Source organism: Panulirus ornatus, chromosome 17 (genome assembly GCF_036320965.1).
Source record: "Panulirus ornatus isolate Po-2019 chromosome 17, ASM3632096v1, whole genome shotgun sequence".
Classification (NCBI taxonomy): Eukaryota; Metazoa; Arthropoda; class Malacostraca; order Decapoda; family Palinuridae; genus Panulirus; species Panulirus ornatus.
In genome coordinates this window covers 18,131,977-18,152,529 of record NC_092240.1, presented here as the reverse complement: position 1 = coordinate 18,152,529, position 20,553 = coordinate 18,131,977, and the positions used below count along the sequence as shown (strand labels likewise).

Below are 20,553 nucleotides of genomic sequence, written 5' to 3'. Positions count from 1 at the left end.
GACTCCTTCTTCTGTTTCCCCTTTTAGAAAGTTAAAATACAAGGAGGGAAGGGTTTCTAGCTCCCCGCTCCCGTCCCCTTTAGTCGCCTTCTACGACACGTGAGAAATGCACGGGAAGTATTCTTTCTCCCCTATCCCCAGGGATATACATACATAGACATATACATATATACATATATAGTACATATTCATACTTGCTGCCTTTATCCATTCCCGTCGCCACCCTGCCACACATGCAACAGCATCCCATCCCCCTCCAGCAAGGTAGCATCAGGAACAGACAAAAAAGGCCACATTTGTTCACACTCAGTCTCTAGCTGTCATGTATAATGCACCAAAACCACAGCTCTCTTTCCACATCCAGACCCTACAAAACTTTCCATGGTTTACTTCAGATGTTTCCCATGCCCTGGTTCAATCCACTGACAGCACGTCAACCCCGGTATACCACATCGTTCCAATTCACTCTTTCCTTGCATGCCTTTCACCCTCCTGTATGTTCAGGCCCCAATCACTCAAAATGTTTTTCATTCCATCTTTCCATCTTCAATTTGGTCTCCCGCTTCTCCTTGTTCCCTCCACCTCTGACACATATATCCTCTTTGTCAATCTTTCCTCACTCACTCTCTCCATGTGTCCAAACCATTTCAGCACACCCCCTTCTGCTCTCTCAACAACACTTTTTATTAACACACATCTCTCTTACCTTTTCATCACTTACTCGATCAAACCACCTCACACAATATATTGTCCTCAAACATTATAATTTCAACACATCCACCCTCCTCCATACAACCCTATCTATAGCCCATGCCTCGCAACCATATAACATTGTTGGAACCACTATGCCTTCAAACCTACCCATGTGTATATACGTCTTTGTATGTGTATGTATATGTGTAAAAGCCTATCCATGCTTCACACTTTTGCAACGTATACCTCACTCAGAAATGTGACTCTATAACAAAAATGCTCACTCCACATGCAAAAAAAATACATCAACACAGTATCCAAGCCAAAATTATTGAAGAAAAATAGATTCCTTTGTAAATTTAATCTTAGCTGAAACAAAACCCACCTTTACTAACCTGACAACATTAAGGAAATGGTAGTGTAAACAAGTGGGTTGGGAAATGTGGCAGTGCACTATTAGGCATAAGACACAGAGATATGGTTTCAGCAAGTGATTAAAGAATAATTTTTGAGAAGTTTTCTCCCACTACCTTTAGGATAAAATAAATTGTCTGTATGCACCAAGGATGACTGAGATTCCTTGTCGTGTGTTTGCTTATCATAACCATACAGCCATATGGTATGGCTTTGATGGTTTTGTAGAACATATGAATGATGGATATGTGAAAGATTTTCTCAAAATGGGAAGCAATCACAAGAAAACTGTAATAATCAATATCAAGCATAGCACTCTAAGACCAAGAAACCTCTTTCCAAGCAAAAAGCAGCTGAAAATCTTATCACTCATCGTTTGAAAGTTGCCTTAAACCTTTTCCTCTTAATAAGCATAGTTCACAACTAAGTTTTCTGATGATTCCTACAAAGGCTGCAAGACTCAATCAGATAAGAAAGCCAACATAATAACAAAGTCCCTTTCAGAGGGTTAAGCATCTTCACAAGATTGATGCGTAAATTTTAGAACATCTGAATCAAGAGTGTACAAAAGCATGTAAATCCTGCATATCCACTTCACCTTGACTAGGTTGAACTTGAGATGAAGGAGCATTTGAGCCAGTATTTGATAACAATTCAGGAAACACCTGAAGAGGAATACTCCTACTGCTCTGAAGAGCCACTGAATCCAAAGAAGTCAAAGGATTAGTTCTTTCCTTCCATTTACCACAATCCAAACATACACCACAGCCTGAAATATCAATGATACACTTCATATGAGACTACTGTTGATATAAATGATCTGAGAAGTGTCCATGGAAACATTTACAAATAATATCAATCTAACCTCTCAATTCCTCTCCTCTGATACTCTACTGACGAATGTGAGGGAAAATCAGATGTGAAAAGAGACCTCTAAAATTCCCAAATGGCTGGCTCTAGCTATGGTACACATACCATAGATATTTTGGGTTAATGGGTTACTAATTATTTTGGAGTAGTTATACAAGAAACATGTCCTCCAGCCAAGAGTAACCTACCCAGGTTTGGAAACTAGTAAGGAGAGGTTATGCTACTCCAATCAATGAGGAGAAAAAGAAAAATCAAATATGTGTCTGCTACTTTTCACATTTAAAAGGAAAATATAAAAATAGATAAAAAAGTATAAACATGAATAAATTTTCTTTTCATCTTGATCTGCCTTGCAAACTTTTAGTCTTCTATTCAAAGAGGTAAAACTTTACATCTAGTATTTCCTGACATTTTATGTTCTTCTGCTATGTCAGATATATCCTACAAATATTTGCAATACAAGTTCCTTTGTTATCCCATATACATCCAACAAACTGTACTAAATCCTAATCAAACAGTTTGATATATACCCACTATTTGAAAATTTCTCTCAACAGCTTACCAGTCAGCATTTAATCATTATAACTTTCTGTTGTTCACACATTTCTTTCCCTTAACTTTCATGAATTAAGCTACACTTCTCTTTTCTTCTGTTGCCTTGCACTGCATTTCATTAATATAAATCTTTTCAGTCCTTCACTTCTCCAATTGTACAGCTTTATCCACATCAAATCACTTCCATTTATTTTTCCTATGTGCAATTCTTCACAAGTTTTCATCTTAACAAAATCTTACTTTGTAAACTTAGTATTCTTTGCAACAAACTTTCCAAACAATTTAAATTTTTCCTATAAATCATCCACAAACTAAAGGACTTACGTAACTTTTTAAAAAGACCAATCATCAAAATTTTCACACAATTCTGCACTTTTTCTGAATTGCACTCATGCCACAGGCTGTCCTCAAGGATACTTCACACAGATATGGATACAATATCTGACATTCAGATGTTTACAAACTTCAATCAACACAAATTCCATGAAGACTATCATAAACCATATGTCATGTAATACAGACTTCCTTACTTTAACATGTATAAATGAGCCGTAAACTGTCATTAACAATGTCTCTGGTGTTTAGTAAAGATAATGTACAATTCATTTTCTATGAACAATAAATTTCTTTAACTCATGAGAAAAGACAACTCTATTCCATATTATCAAAAACATATCTATTCCCCTTAATTTTCTTTTCAGCTAATACAGTAACGCAAAACATACTTTGACAGCAAACTGACTTCAAATAACAACTGCAAGGATTCCTGATCTGTGAGTCAGGATATCTTTCTGTGTTACAGACTGAAGTTTAAATGCATATCAAGGAAACAGATGGAAAACAAAGAAAATACAGACAGCTTAAGATAGCTAAAGAGAATCTCATCAAATAAGCCCATAACAAAGAAGATTATTACACATGAATTATAAAAAAAATAGCTGAAAAAGTATAACTGTTGACGAGGTACACCTGTCACAATACCTTGTCCACCAGGGTACATGCACCGGAAAATACGGCCAAGTTCTTCTGCTTGAACACGTCCTGCAGGGGTGAGTTCTCCTCCCCATTTGAGGATAAGAACAAGTGATGGCTCTCTTGGGGAATCTCCTAAGGAATAATGCAATAATTTGTTGATATTAAGTTCATCACATTATCCTTGAAGATTTTTGGTGGAATATAATGGATAACACAAAACCAAAATTTAAGATACTGAGAAACTGAAATTTGATAAATTTTTGCTGAAAAAGAATAAAAAGTGAGGTCATCAAATTTAAAACAAGACAATCCTCCTCATACCTGATGAGAACAAGGAACAGCTCTCTTTAAGAATCTCTTTTCCTTCCTGGCAACAGTGAAAATCCTATTCTAAGAGGCTAGTTTTCACTTCTTTAAAAACACTCAGTCTGCTAAATATATATTTTTTCCTACATTTGTTCTTTTGTTAACACTTAAGGTCTTGCATCATAAAAAATTAGTAATGTAATCAGATCTTAGGTTCAACTGGGAGGCCTAATGAGAGTTATCACATTGTAATTAGCTTATAGCTAAGTACAGGAAGGGAGTTTTAAACTTCTGGGGGTCCGATCTCTTGAATATTCTCTATCATACAACCTCTAAAATTTCTGTATGCTGTCTGTATTAACCATGTCTTTAATCATCTTATAACATTCATCCACCACTCTTATAATATAAAAGTACTTCCTCACGCCTTTATTGATGTGCTTCTCTAAATTCTCTCAAAGGTTCTCTGGTTGCTCTAACCCTACATCTCTTGAAGAACAGTTCACTGTCTTCATCATCGACCTATTTTAAAAACTTAAAAGATGCAATCAGGTCACCCTTCACTCTTCCCTCTTTCATGTAGGCAAATTAAAGGCTTTCCCTGTAACTCAGCTCTTATAATTTTGGTACCATCCTTGTTTATGAAACATGATGGGAAAAAATCAGCCTCAAGAAAACTTAAAGCTAGTGTATTTTCAGAAATACAGACATACAACGAGGTGATGTGAAGCACCTAATGAAGAAATTTTAAAAAAGTAATGGAGTACACAGGTCTTTCAAAAGATTCTAGAAACATTCTAATTATTTTCTTTTTTATTTTGTTTTGTCACTGTCTCCCGCGTTAGCATGCTTTTCACCCTGCTGCATGTTCAGGCCACAATCACTTAAAATCTTTTTCACTCCATCTTTCCACCTCCAATTTGGTCTCCCACTTCTCCTCGTTCCCTCCACCTCTGACACCCACTTCTCCTCATTCCCTCCACCTCTGACACATATATCCTCTTGGTTAATCTTTCCTCACTCATTCTCTCCATGTGACCAAACCATTTCAAAACACCCTCTTCTGCTCTCTCAACCACACTCTTTTTATTTCCACACATATATCTTACCCTATTATTACTTACTCAATCAAACCACCTCACACCACATATTGTCCTCAAACATCTCATTTCCAGCACATCCACCCAACTCCACACAACTCTATCCATAGCCCACGCCTCGCAACCATATAACATTGTTGGAACCACTATCCCTTCAAACATACCCACTTTTGCTTTCCGAGATAATGCTTTCGAATTCCACACATCCTTCCAATGCACCCAAAATTTTCGCCCCTTCCCCCAACCTATGATTTACTTCAGTTTCCATGGTTCCATCTGCTGCCAAATCCACTCCCAGATATCTAAAACACTTCACTTCCTCCAGTTTTTCTCCATTCCAACTTACCTCCCAATTGACTTGACCCTCAACCCTACTGTACCTAATAACCTTGATCTTATTCACATTTACTCTCAACTTTCTTCTTTCACACACTTTACTAAATTCAGTCACCAGCTTCTGCAGTTTCTCACATGAATCAGTCACCAGCTTCTGCAGTTTCTCACATGAATCAGTCACCAGCTTCTGCAGTTTCTCACATGAATCAGTCACCAGCGCTGTATCATCAGCGAACAACAACTGGCTCACTTCCCAAGCTCTCTCATCCACAACAGACTGAATACTTCCCCCTCTTTCCAAAACTCTTGCATTCACCTCCCTAACAACCCCATCCATAAACAAATTAAACAACCATGGAGACATCACACACCCCTGCACAAACCTACATTCACTGAGAACCAATCACTTTCCTCTCTTCCTACACGTGCACATGCCTTACATCCTCGATAAAAACTTTTCACTGCTTCTAACAACTTGCCTTCACATGCCCTGGTTCAATCCACTGACAGCAAGTCGACCCCGGTATACCACATCGTTCCAATTCACTCTATTCCTTGCACGCCTTTCACCCTCTCTCAAAATCTTTTTCACTCCATCTTTCCACCACCAATTAGGTCTCCCACTTCTCCTCGTTCCCTCCACCTCTGACACATATTCCCTCTTGGTCAATCTTTCCTCACTCATTCTCTCCATGTGACCAAACCATTTCAAAACACCCTCTTCTGCTCTCTCAACCACACTCTTTTTATTACCACACATCTCTCTTACCCTTACATTACTTACTCGATCAAACCACCTCACACCACATATTGTCCTCAAACATCTCATTTCCAGCATATCCACTCTCCTGCGCACAACTCTATCCATAGCCCACGCCTCGCAACCATACAACATTGTTAGAGCAACTATTCCTTCAAACATACCCATTTTTGCTATCCGAGATAATGTTCTCAACTTCCACACATTCTTCAAGGCTCCCAGAATTTTCGCCCCCTCCCCCACCCTATGATTCACTTCCGCTTCCATGGTTCCATCCGCTGCCAAATCCACTCCCAGATATCTAAAACACTTCGCTTCCTCCAGTTTTTCTCCATTCAAACTTACCTCCCAATTGACTTGACCCTCAATCCTACTGTACCTAATAACCTTGCTCTTATTCACATTTACTCTCAACTTTCTTCTTTCACACACTTTACCAAACTCAGTCACCAGCTTCAGCAGTTTCTCACATGAATCAGCCACCAGTGCTGTATCATCAGCGAACAACAACTGACTCACTTCCCAAGCTCTCTCATCCACAACAGACTGCATATATAATCTATTCCTTGCATGCCTTTCACCCTCCTGCATGTTCAGGCCCCGATCTCTCAAAATCTTTTTCACTCCATCTTTCCACCACCAATTAGGTCTCCCACTTCTCCTCATTCCCTCCACCTCTGACTGAGTTTGGTAAAGTGTGTGAAAGAAGAAAGTTAAGAGTAAATGTGAATAAGAGCAAGGTTATTAGGTACAGTAGGGTTGAGGGTCAAGTCAATTGGGAGGTAAGTTTGAATGGAGAAAAACTGGAGGAAGTAAAGTGTTTTAGATATCTGGGAGTGGATCTGGCAGCGGATGGAACCATGGAAGCAGAAGTGGATCATAGGGTGGGGGAGGGGGCAAAAATCCTGGGAGCCTTGAAGAATGTGTGGAAGTCGAGAACATTATCTCAGAAAGCAAAAATGGGTATGTTTGAAGGAATAGTGGTTCCAACAATGTTGTATGGTTGCGAGGCGTGTGCTATGGATAGAGTTGTGCGCAGGAGGATGGATGTGCTGGAAATGAGATGTTTGAGGACAATGTGTGGTGTGAGGTGGTTTGATCGAGTAAGTAACATAAGGGTAAGAGAGATGTGTGGAAATAAAAAGAGCATGGTTGAGAGAACAGAAGAGGGTGTTTTAAAATGGTTTGGGCACATGGAGAGAATTAATGAGGAAAGATTGACCAAGAGGATATATATGTGTCGGAGGTGGAGGGAACGAGAAGTGGGAGACCAAATTAGAGGTGGAAAGATGGAGTGAAAAAAGATTTTGTGTGATCGGGGCCTGAACATGCAGGAGGGTGAAAGGAGGGCAAGGAATAGAGTGAATTGGTTCGATGTGGTATACCGGGGTTGACGTGCTGTCAGTGGATTGAATCAGGGCATGTGAAGCGTCTGGGTGGAACCATGGAAAGCTGTGTAGGTATGTATATTTGCGTGTGTGGACGTATGTATATACATGTGTATGGGGGTGGGTTGGGCCATTTCTTTCGTCTGTTTCCTTGCGCTACCTCGCAAACGCGGGAGACAAAAAAAAAAAAAATATATATATATATATATATATATATATATATATATATATATATATATATATATATATATATATATATATACTAAGAAAAGCAAATGGATTTGTATGTAGCATTTATGGATCTGGAGAAGGCATATGATAGAGTTGATAGAGATGCTCTGTAGAAGGTATTAAAAGTATATGGTGTGAGGGGTAAGTTGTCAGAAGCAGTGAAAAGATTTTATCGAGGATGTCAGGCATGTGTACGTGTAGGAAAAGAGGATAGCGATTGGTTCTCAGTGAATGCTGGTTTGCGGCAGGGGTGTGTGATGTCTCCATGGTTGTTTAATTTGCTTATGAATGGGGTTGTTAAGGAGATGAATGCAAGAGTTTTGGAAAGAGGGGCAAGTATGCAGTCTGTTGTGGATGAGAGAGCTTGGGAAGTGAGCCAGTTGTTGTTCACTGATGATACGGTGCAAGTGGCTGATCCGTGTGAGAAACTGCAGAAGCTGGTGACTGAGTTTGGTAAAGTGTGTGAAAGAAGAAAGCTGAGAGTAAATGTGAATAAGAGCATAGTTATTAGGTTCAGTAGGGTTGAGGGACAAGTCAAGTGGGAGGTAAGTTTGAATGGAGAAAAACTGGAGGAAGTGAAGTGTTTTAGATATCTGGGAGTGGATTTGGCAGCGGAAGGAACCATGGAAGTGGAAGTGAATCATAGGGTGGATGAGGGGGCAAAATATCTGGGAGCATTGAAAAATGTGTGGGAGTCAAGAAAGTTATCTTGGAAAACAAAAATGGGTATGTTTGAAGGAATAGTGGTTCCAACAATGTTACATGGTTGCGAGGCATGGGCTATAGATAGAGTTGTGTGGAGGATGGTTGATGTGCTGGAAATGAGATGTTTGAGGACAATATTTGGTATGAGGTGGTTTATCGAGTAAGTAATGAAAGGGTAAGAGAGATATATGGTTATAAAAAGAGTGTGGTTGAGAGAGCAGAAGAGGGTGTTTTGAAATGGTTTGGTCACATGGAGAGAATGAGTGAGGAAAGATTGACTAAGAGGATATATGTGTCAGAGGTGTAGGGAATGAGGAGAAGTGGGAGACCAAATTGGAGGTGGAAAGATGGAGTGAAAAAGATTTTGAGTGATTGGGGCCTGAACATGCAGGAGGGTGAAAGGTGTGCAAGGAATAGAGTGAATTGGAACGATGTGGTACACCGGGGTGTGCTCTCAATCGATTGAACCAGGGCTTGTGAAGCGTCTGGGGTAAACCATGGAAATTTCTGTGGGGCCTGGATGTGGAAAGGGAACTGTGGTTTCAGTGTATTATTACATGACAGTTAGAGACTAAGTGTGAACGAATGTGGCCTTTATTGTCTTTTCCTAGCGCTACCTGGCGTATATGCAGGGGGAGGGTGTTGTTATTTCATGTGTGGCAGGGTGGCGATGAGAATGAATAAAGGCAGACAGTATGAATTATATACATGTGTATATATGTATATGTCTGTGTGTGTATATATATGTATACGTTGAGATGTATAGGTATGTATATTTGCGTGTGTGGACGTGTATGTATATACATTTGTATGTGGGTGGGTTGGGCCATTCTTTCGTCTGTTTCCTTGTGCTACCTCACTAACGTGGGAGACAGCGACAAAACAAAATAAATATACAATATATACATATATACACATGTACATTTCATACTTGCTGCCTTTATTCACTCCCGTCGCCGCCCTGCCACACATAAAATAAAAACCCCCGTCCCCCGAATGCGCATCAGGTAGCGCTAGGAAAAGACAACATAGGCCACATTCATTCACACTCAGTCTCTAGCTGTCATGTATAATGCACCGAAACCACAGCTACCTTTCCACATCCACGCCCCACAAAACTTTCCATGGTTTACCCCAGATGCTTCACATGCCCTGGTTCAATCCATTGACAGCACGTCGACCCCGGTATAACACATCGTTCCAATTCACCCTATTCCTTGCATGCCTTTCACCCACCTGCATGTTCAGGCCACAATTGCTCAAAATCTTTTTCACTCCATCTTTCCACCTCCAATTTGGTCTCCCACTTCTTGTTCCCTCCACCTCCAACACATATATCCTCTTGGTCAATCTTTCCTCACTCATTCTCTCCATGTGACCAAACCATTTCAATACACCCTCTTCTGCTCTCTCAACCACACTCTTTTTATTACCACACATCTCTCTTACCCTTTCATTACTTACTCGATCAAACCACCTCACACGACATACTGTCCTCAAACATCTCATTTCCAACACATCCACCCTCCTCTGCACAACTCTATCTATAGCCCATGCCTCGCAACCATATAACATTGTTGGAACCACTATTCCTTCAAACATACCCATTTTTGCTTTCCAAGATAATGTTCTCGCCTTCCACACATTTTTCAACGCTCCCAGAACTTTCGCATCCTCCCCCACCCTGTGACTCACTTCCGCTTCCATGGTTCCATCTGCTGCCAAATCCACTCCCAGGTATCTAAAACGCTTCACTTCCTCCAGTTTTTCTCCACTCAAACTTACCTCCCAATTTACTTGTCCCTCAATCCTACTGTACCTAATAACCTTGCTCTTATTCACATTTACTCTCAGCTTTCTTCTTTCACACACTTTACCAAATTCAGTCACCAGCTTCTGCAGTTTCTCACCCAAATCAGCCACTAGCACTGTAACATCAGCGAACAACAACTGACTCACTTCCCAAGCTCTCTCATCCACAACAGACTGCATACTTGCCGCTTTCTCCAAAACTCTTGTATTAACCTCACTAACAACCCCATCCATAAACAAATTAAACAACCATGGAGACATCACACACCCCTGCCGCAAACCTACATTCATTGTGAACCAATCACTCTCCTCTCTTCCTACTCGTACACATGCCTTACATCCTCGATAGAAACTTTTCACTGCTTCTAACAACTTGCCTCCCACACCATATATTCTTAATACCTTCCACAGAGCATCTCTATCAAATCTATCATATGCCTTCTCCAGATCCATAAATGCTACATACAAATCCATTTGCTTCTCTAAGTATTTCTCACATACATTCTTCAAAGCAAACACCTGAACCACACATCCTCTATCACTTCTGAAACCACACTGCTTTTCCCCAATCTGATGCTCTGTACATGCTTTCACCCTCTCAAACAATACCCTCCCATACAATTTCCCAGGGATACTCAACAAAGTTATACCTCTGTAATTTAACCACTCACCTTTATCCCCTTTGTCTTTGTACCAAGGCACTATGCATGCATAGTGCACCTCACCATGAGTCATACATACATTTAACCTTACCAACCAGTCAACAACACAGTCACCCCCTTTTTTAATAAATTCCACTTCAATACCATTCAAACCCACCATTTTGCTTGCTTTCATCTTCCACAAAGCTTTTACTACCTCTTCTCTGTTTACCAAATCATTGTCCATAACCCTCTCACTTTGCACACCACCTCGACGAAAACATCCTATATTTGCCACTCTATCATCAAACACATTCAACAAACCTTCTTCTTCTCACATCACCACTACTTGTCATCACCTCCCCACTAGCCCCCTTCACCAATATTCTCATTTGTTCTCTTGTCTTACGCACTTTACCTCATTCCAAGATATCTTTTTATTCTCCCTAAAATTTAATGATACTCTCTCACCCCAACTTTCATTTGCCCTCTTTTTCATCTCTTGCACCCTTCTCTTGACCTCCTACCTCTTTCTTTCATACATCTCCCAGTCATTTGCACTATTTCCCTGCAAAAATCATCCAAATGCCTTTCTCTTCTCTTTCACTAATAATCTTATTTCTTCATCCCATCACTCACTGCCCTCTCTAATCAGCCCACCTCCCACGCTTCTCATGCCACAAGCATCTTTTGCGCAAGCCATCACTGATTCCCTAAATACATCCTATTCCTCCCCCACTCCCCTTACGTCCTTTGCTCTCACCTTTTTCCCTTCTGCACTCAGTCTCTCCTTGTACTTCCTCACACAAGTCTGCTTCCCAAGCTCACTTACTCTCACCACTCTTTTCACCCCAACATTCTCTCTTCTTTTCTGAAAACCTCTACAAATCTTCATCTTCGCCTCAACAAGATAATGATTAGACATCCCTCCAGTTGCACCTCTCAGCACATTAACATCCAAAAGTCTCTTTCATGCACTTATCAATTAACACGTAATCCAATAACGCTCTCTGGCCATCTATCCTACTTACATATGTATACTTATGTATATCTCCCTTTATAAACCAGGTATTCCCAATCACCAGTCCTTTTTCAGCACATAAATCTACAAGCTCTTCACCATTTCCATTTACAACACTGAACACCCCATGTACACCAATTATTCCCTCAACTGCCACATTATTCACCTTTGCATTCAAATCACCCATCACTATAACCTGGTCTCATGCATCAAAACTACTAACACACTCACTTAGCTGCTCCCAAAACACTTGCCTCTCATGATCTTTCTTTTCATGCCCAGGTGCATATGCACCAATAATCACCCATTTCTCTCCATCCACTTTCAGTGCTACCCACATCAATCTAGAGTTTACTTTCTTACACTCTATCATATACTCCCACCACTCCTGTTTCAGGAGTAGTGCTACTCCTTCCCTTGCTCTTGTCCTCTCACTAACCCCTGACTTTACTCCCAAAACATTCCTAAACCACTCTTGCCCTCTACCCTTGAGCTTTGTTTCACTCAGAGCCAAAACATCCAGGTTTCTTTCCTCAAACATACTACCTATCTCTCATTTTTTCTCATCTTGGTTACATCCACACACATTTAGACACCCCAATCTGAGCCTTCGAGGAGGATGAGCACTCCCCGCATGACTCCTTCTGTTTCCCCTTTTAGAAAGTTAAAATACATGTGAAGAACAAGTGTGCAGAAAAAGGACTGATGACTGGGAATACCAGTTTAAAAAGAGAGCCATACTCAAATATACATATGTGAGTAGGAGAAACAGTCAGCGATCATTACTAAATTACAATTTAATCAATAAGCATGTAAAAGAGAGCCCTTTGGATGTAAATGTGCTGAGAGGGGCAGCTGGTGGGATATCTGATCACTATTTTGTGGAGGTGAGGGTGAAGATTTGTAGAGGTTTTCAGAAAAGAGGAAACAGTGTCAGTGAGAATGGTGTGTTGATAGTAACTGAAATTGGAAAAGAAATTTGTGAGAAGAAATATCAGGGGAGGTAGGAGAAAATGAAGTAAGGGGAGTGAATGAGAAATGGGAGGTATTTAGGAAAGCTGTGCTGGCATGTGCAATACATGCATGTGGCATGCGGAAGATGGGAGGTGGGCAGATTAGAAAGGGTACAGAGTGGTGGGATGAAGTAAAGTTGCAAGTGAAAGAGAAAAGAGAGGCATTTGCACAGTACTTACAGGGAAGAAGTGCAAATGATTGGGGAACATATAAGAGAGAGTGGCAGGGGGCCAAAAGAAAAGTGCAGGTGTGAGCAAGTACCAGTACTCTTTAGGGAGAATAAGATGTTTTGAAGGAGGTACATAATGAGCAAAAAGCCAGGGAACAAATGGGAACATCAGTGAACTGGGCAAAAGGAGAGGTGATAACAGGTAGAAAGGAAGTGAAGATGAGATGGAGAGAGAATTTTGAAGGACTATGGAATGTGTTTGACGATACAGTGGCAGATGTAAGGTGTTTGGATTGGGGTGGCATGTGAAGTAAGAGAGTCATAGAAAATGGCTTGATGAAGTGAGAAAAGTGGTGAAAGTCTTTCAAATGAAGAAAAGTTGCAAGGCAGCAGGAGTGGATGGTACCACAGTTGAATTTATCTAGAAAGGGGGTGACTGTGCTGGTGTTTGGTTGATAAGAATTTTCAATGTTTGCATGGATCTTGGTGAGGTGCCTGAAAACTGACAGAATGCATGTGCAGTTCCACAGTATACAGGCAAGAGGGATAAAGGTGAATGTTCAAACTACAGAGATGTAAGTTTGTTGGGTATATCTGGTAAGCTGCATGGGAAGGTACTGACCGAAAGAGTGAAAGCATATATAGAGCATCAGATTGGGGAAAAGCAGTGTGGTTTGAGAAATGATGGGGATGAGTGGATCACATGTTCACTTTACAGAATGCATATAAGAAATACTTAAAGAAGCAGATGGATCAGTATGTGGCATTTATGGACTTGGAGAAAACATATGATAGGGTTGATAGTGATGCCTTGTGGAAGGTCTTAAAAATATATGGTGTGGGAGAAAAGCTGCCAGAAGAGGTGAGAAGTTCTTATCAAGGACTTAAGGCATGCATACAAGTAAGAAGAGTGGTGAGTGAACAGTCCCTAGTGAAGGTTGGTGTGCAGCAGGGGTGTGTGACATCACCATGGTTGTTTCATTTGTTTATGGTTGAGGTGATGAGGGACATAAATGAAAGGATCTTAGACAGAGGGGCAGTGTGAACAGACTGTGGTGAAAGTAAGTCAGTTGTTGTCTGCTGATGATGTTACACTGGTGGCAGATTCAAGCGAGAAACTAAAGAAGTTGGTGACCGAAGTTGGAGGACTGTGTGAAAGGAAGAAGCTGAGAATGAATGCAAATGAAATCAAGGTTATAAGGTATAGTAGAGTTGGACAGGTTAGTTAGGGTGTATGTCTGAATGGAGAAAACTTGGAGAAAGTGAAGCATTTTTGATACCTTGGAGTGGATATGGCAATGAATGGAACCACGGAAGCAGAAATGAGTCATAGGGTGGGTGAGGGGCAACAATTCTGGAAGTGCTGAAGAATATTTAGAGGGTGAGAACTATATCTGGGAGAAAAAAAATAGGTATGTCTGAAGGAAGAGTAGTCCTAATAATATCATATGGATGCGAGGCATGGGCTATGAATAAGGCTAAAGGGAGGAGGGTGGAGATGAGTTGGAAATCAAATGTTTGTGGACAATATGTGGTGTGGGGTGGTTTGATCAAGTAAGTAATGAAAGGGTAAGAGAGATGTGTGGTAGTAAAAAGAGTGTGGTTGATAGAGCTGAAGAAAGTGTGTTAAAATGGTTTGGACGTATGGAGACAATGAGTGAAGAAAAGTTGACAAAGAGGATATATGTATCAGACCTGGAGGAAACAAGGAGAATGGGGAGACCAAATTGGAGACAGAAAAATGGAGCAAAAAAGATTTTGAGAGAATGGGGTCTGAACATAGAGGAGAATTACGAGAATTAGAATGATGTGGTATACCGAGGTTGCTGTATTGTCAATGGACTGAACTAAGGCATGTGAAACATCTAGGATAAACCATGAAAAAATCTGAGGGGACTGGTTGTTGGTGGGGAGCTGTAGTTTTGGTGTGTTACACATAAGGGCTAAGAATGGGTGTGAGCAGATGTGGTCTTTATTCTTCTGTTCCTGGTAAAGCTTTACAGAAGATAAAAGCTGGCAAGGTGACGGGTTTCAATGGCACTGCGGTGGAATACATTAAAAAAGGGGGTGAATATGTTGCTGATTGGTTGGTAAAGATATTCACTGTATGTATGGATCATGGTGAGGTTAGGTTAGGTTAGGTTAGGTTAGGTTAGGTTAGGTTAGGTTAGGTTAGGTTAGGTTAACCTAACCTAACCTAACCTAACCTAACCTAACCTAACCTGAGGACTGGCAGGAATGCAAGCATAGTGCCATTGTACAAAGGCAAAGAGGATAAAGGTGAGCGTTCAAACTACAGAGGCATAAGTTTATTGAGTATTCCTGGGAAATTATACGGGAGGGTAAAGGTATGTACAGAGCATCAGATTGGGAAAGAGCGGTGTGGTTTCAGAAGTGGCAGAGGATGTGTGGATCAGGTGTTTGCTTTGAAGAATGTATGTGAGAAATGCTCAGAAAAACAGATGGATTTATATGTAGCATTTATGGATCTGGAAAAGGCATATAATAGGGTTGATAGAGATGCTTTGTGGAAGGTCTTAAAAGTATATAGTGTGGGAAAGAAGATGCTAGAAGCAGTGAAAAGCTTTTACCAAGGATGTAAGGCATGTGTGCGAGTAGGAATTGAGGAGAGTGATTGGTTCCCATTCAATGTTGGTTTGCGGCAGGGGTGTTTGATGTCCCCAGGGTTGTTTAATTAGTTTATGGATGGGGTGGTTATGGAAGTAAGTGCAAGAATTTTGGAGAGAGGGATAAGTATGCAGTCTGTCTGGATGAGTTGGACTGGGAAGTGTCAGTTGTTGTTCGCTGATGATACAGCTCTGGTGGCTGATTCACGTGAGAAACTGCAGAAGTTGGTGACTTGGTGACTAAGTTTGGTAAAGTGTATGAAAGGAGAAAGTTGAGAGTAAATGTGAATAAGAGCAAGGTCATTAGGTTCAGTAGAGTTGAAGAATAAGTTAATTGGAACATAAGTTTGAATGGAGAAAAATTGTAAGAAGTGAAGTGTTTTAGATATCTGGGAGAGGACTTAGTAGTGGATAGAACCATGGAAGCAGAAATGAGTCACAGAGTGGGGAGGGGGCAAAGGTTCTAGGAGCGATGAAGAATGGGTGATAGAATGTTATCTTAGAGAGCTAAAATGGGTAAGTTTGCTGGAATAGTAGTTCCAACAATGTTATATGGTTACGAGGCATGGGCTATATAGATAGCGTTGTACGAAGGAGGTGGATGTGTTGGAAATGAGATGTTTGAGGACAATATGTGGTGTGAGGTGGTTTGACTGAGTAAGTAATGAAAGGGTAAGAAAGACGTGTGGTAACAAAAAGAGTGTGGTTGAGAGAGCAGAATAGGGTGTGTTGAAATGGTTTGGACATATGGAGAGAATGAGTGAGGAAAGACTGACAAAGAGGAGGTATGTGTCAGAGGTGGAGGGAACAAGGAGAAGTGTGAGACCAAACTGAGGTGGAAAGATGGAGTGAAAAAGATTTTGAGTGATCAGGGCCTGAACATACAGGAGGCTGAAAGGCATGCAAGGAATGGAGTGAATTGGAACAATGTGGTATACCAGGGGTGAAGTGCTGTCAATGAACTAAACCAGGGCATGTAAAGCATCTTGGGTAAAACCATGAAAAAGTCTGTGGGGCCTAGATGTGGACAGGGAGCTGTGGTTTCAGTGCATTACACATGTCAGCTAGACTGAGTGTGAATGAATGTGACCTTTGTTGTCTTTTCCTAGTGCTACCTTGCACACACGCAGGGGGAAGGGGATGCCATTTCATGTGTGGCGGGGTGGCTGCAGAAATGGATGAAGGCAGAAAGTATGAATATGTACAAGTGTATATATGTACATGTCTGTGTATGTATATATATGTATAGTGAAATGTATAAGTATGTATATGCGCCAGTGTGGGCATGTACATATATACATGTGCATGTGGGCGGGTTGGGCCATTATTTTGTCTATTTCCTTGCGCTACCTTACTAGCATAGGAGACAGCGACAGAGTATAATAAATAAATAAATACATAAATATCCCTGGGGATAGGGGAGAAAGAATACTTCCCACACATTCCTCACATGTCGTAGAAGGCGATTAAAGGGGACGGGAACAGGGGGGCTAGAAAACCTCCCCTTCTTGTATTTTAACTTTCTAAAAGAGGAAACAGAAGGAGTCATGCAGGGAGTGCTCATCCTCTTTGAAGGCTCAAACTGGGGTGTCTAAATGTGTGTGGATGTAACCAAGATGAGATAAAAGGAGAGATAAGTAGTATGTTTGAGGAAAGGAACCTGGATGTTCTGGCTCTGAGTGAAACGAAGCTTAAGGGTAAAGAGGAAGAGTGATTTGGGAATGTCTTGGGAGTAAAGTCAGGGGTTGGTGAGAGGACAAGAGCAAGGGAAAGAGTAGTACTACTCTTGAAACATGAGTGGTGGGAGTATGTGATGGAGCATAAGAAAGTAAACTCTAGATTGATATGCATAAAACTGAAAGTGGATGGAGAGATATGGGTGATTATTGGTGCATATGCACCTGGGCATGAGAAGAAAGATCATGAGAGGCAAGTGTTTTGGGAGCAGCTGAGTGAGTGTTAGTAGTCTTGATGCATGAGACAGGGTTATAGTGATGGGTGATTTGAATGCAAAGGTAAGTAATGTGGCAGTTGAGGGAAAAATTGGTGTACATGGGGTGTTCAGTGTTGTAAATGGAAATGGTGAAGAGCTTCTAGATTTATGTGCTGAAAAAGGACTGGTGATTGGGGATACCTTGGGAATACATAAGTATACATATGTAAGTACAAGAGATGGCCAGAGAGCGTTACTGAATTACGTGTTAATTGATAGGTGCATGAAAGAGAGACTTTTGGATGTTGATGTGCTGAGGTGCAACTGCAGGAATGTCTGATCATTATCTTCTGGAGGCGAAGGTGAAGATTTGTAGAGGTTTTCAGAAAGGAAGAGAGAATGTTGGGGTGAAGAGAGTGGTGAGAGTAAGTGAGCTTGGGAAGGAGACTTGTGTGAGGAAGTACCAGGAGAGACTGAGTACAGAATGGAAAAAGGTGAGAACTAAGGATGTATGGGGTGTGGGGGAGGAATGGGATGTATTTAGGGAAGCAGTGATGGCTTGCGCCAAAGATGCTTGTGGCATGAGAAGCGTGGGAGGTGGGTAAATTAGAAAGGGTAGTGAGTGGTGGGATGAAGAAATAAGATTATCAAAAAAAGAGAAGAGAGAGGCATTTGGACGATTTTTGCAGGGAAATAATGCAAATAACTGGGAGATCTATAAAAGAAAGAGGCAGGTCAAGAGAAAGGTGCAAGAGGTGAAAAAGAGTGCAAATGAGAGTTGGGGTGAGAGAGTACCATTAAATTTTAGGGAGAATAAAAAGATGTTTTCGAAGGAGGTAAATAAAGTGTGTAAGACAAGGGAACAAACAGGAACATCAATGAAGGGGGCAAATGGGGAGGTGATAACAAGTAGTGGTGATGTGAGAAGGAGATGGAGTGAGTATTTTGAAGGTTTGCTGAATGTGTTTGATGATAGAGTGGCAGATATAGGGTGTTTTGGTCGAGGAGAATGGGTTAGGGAGAATGATTTGGTATACAGAGAAGAGGTAGTAAAAGCTTTGTGAAATATGAAAGCCGCGAGGTGGTGGGTTTGATGGTGTTGCAGTGGAATTTATTAAAAATGGGGGTGACTGTGTTGTTGACTGCTGGTAAGGTTATTTGATGTATGTATGACTCATGGTGAGGTGCCTGAGGATTGGCAGAATGCTTGCATAGTGCCATTGTACAAAGGCTCAAATCACAGAGGTACAAGTTTGTTGAGTATTCCTGGGAAATTATATGGGAGGGTATTGATTGAGAGGGTGAGGGCATGTACAGAGCATCAGATTGGGGAAGAGCAGTGTGGTTTCAGAAGTGGTAGAGGATGTGTGGATCAGGTGTTTGCTTTGAAGAATGTATGTGAGAAACACTAAGAAAAGCAAATGGATTTGTATGAACCATTTATGGATCTGAAGAAGGCATATGATAGAGTTGATAGAGATGCTCTGTGGAAGGTATCTAGAATATATGGTGCGGGAGGCAAGTTGTTAGAAGCAGTGAAACGTTTTTATCGAGGATGTAAGGCATGTGTACGAGTAGGAAGAGAGGAGAGAGACTGGTTCACAGTGAATGTCAGTTTGAGGCAGGGGTGCGTGATGTCTCCATGGTTGTTGAATTTGTTTATGGATGGGGTTGTTAGGGAGGTGAATGCAAGAGTTTTGGAGAGAGAGGCAAGTATGCAGTCTGTTGTGGATGAGAGAGCTTGGGAAGTGAATCAGTTGTTGTTCACTGATGATACAGCGCTGGTGGCTGATTTGGGAGAAACTGCAGAAGCTGGTGACTGAGTCTGGTAAAGTGTGTGAAAGAAGAAAACCGAGAGTAAATGTGAGTAACAGCAAGGTTATTAGGTACAGTAGGGTTGAGGGACAAGTCAACTGGGAGGTAAGTTTGAATGGAGAAAAACTGGAGGAAGCGAAGTGTTTTAGATATCCGGGAGTGGATTTGGCAGCAGATGGAACCATGGAAGCAGAAGTGAGTCATAGGGTGGGGGAGGGGGTGAAAGTTCTGGGAGCGTTGAAAAATGTGTGGAAGGCAAGAACGTTATCTCGGAAGCAAAAATGGGTATGTTTGAAGGAATAGTGGCTCCGATAATGTTATATGGTTGTGAGGCATGGGCTATAGATAGAGTTGTCCATAGGAGGGTTGATGTGCTGGAAATGAGATGTTTGAGGACAACACGTGGTGTGAGGTGGTTTGATCGAGTAAGTAATGAAAGGGCAAGAGAGATGTGAGGTAATAAAAAGAGTGTGGTTGAGAGAGCAGAAGAGGGCGTGTTGAAATGTTTAGTCACATAAAGAGAATGAGTGAGGAAAGATTGACAAAGAGGATATATGTGTCAGAGGTAAAGGGAACAAGGAGAAGCAGAAGACCAAATTGGAGGTGGAAGGATGGAGTGAAAAAGATTTTGAGCAATTGGGGCTTGAAGATACAGGAGGGTGAAAGGTGTGCAAGGAATAAAGCGAATTGGAACGATGTGGTATACTGGGGTCGACGTGCTATCAGTGGATTGAAACAGGGCATGTGAAGCATCTGGGGTAAACCATGGAAAGTTTTGTGGGGCCTGGATGTGGAAAGAAAGCTGTGTTCCGGTGCATTACATATGACAGCTAGAGACTGACTGTGAACGAATGTGGCCTTTTTGTCTTTTCCCATTATTACATTTTGTCCCTGTCCCTGTCTCCTGCAAGGAAACAGACAAAAGTATGGCCCAACCTACCCACATACACATGTATATACATAAATGCCCATGCATGCATATATATATTTCAACATATACATACACAGACAGATACATATATACAGATGTGCATATTCATACTTGCTGCCTTCATCCACTCCCATTGCCACCCCACCACACATGTAATGGCACCCCCATGCGTGCGCAAGGTAGCACTAGGAAAAGACAACAAAGGCCACATTCGTTCACACTCAGTCTCTAGCTGTCACGTGTAATGCACTGAAACC

At 41.2% G+C, this 20,553-nt stretch overlaps 1 protein-coding gene across 1 annotated transcript in view; it reads right to left on the bottom strand.

The window, feature by feature from the left end:
* LOC139754415 (inositol hexakisphosphate and diphosphoinositol-pentakisphosphate kinase-like) overlaps positions 1–20,553 on the bottom strand; it is a 292,669-nt gene that overhangs the window by 185,820 nt on the left and 86,296 nt on the right. The window contains exon 2 of the mRNA XM_071671693.1: positions 3,514–3,639. Within this exon, the coding sequence (XP_071527794.1) occupies positions 3,514–3,639 (126 nt within the window). The remainder of the gene's footprint in view (positions 1–3,513; positions 3,640–20,553) is intronic.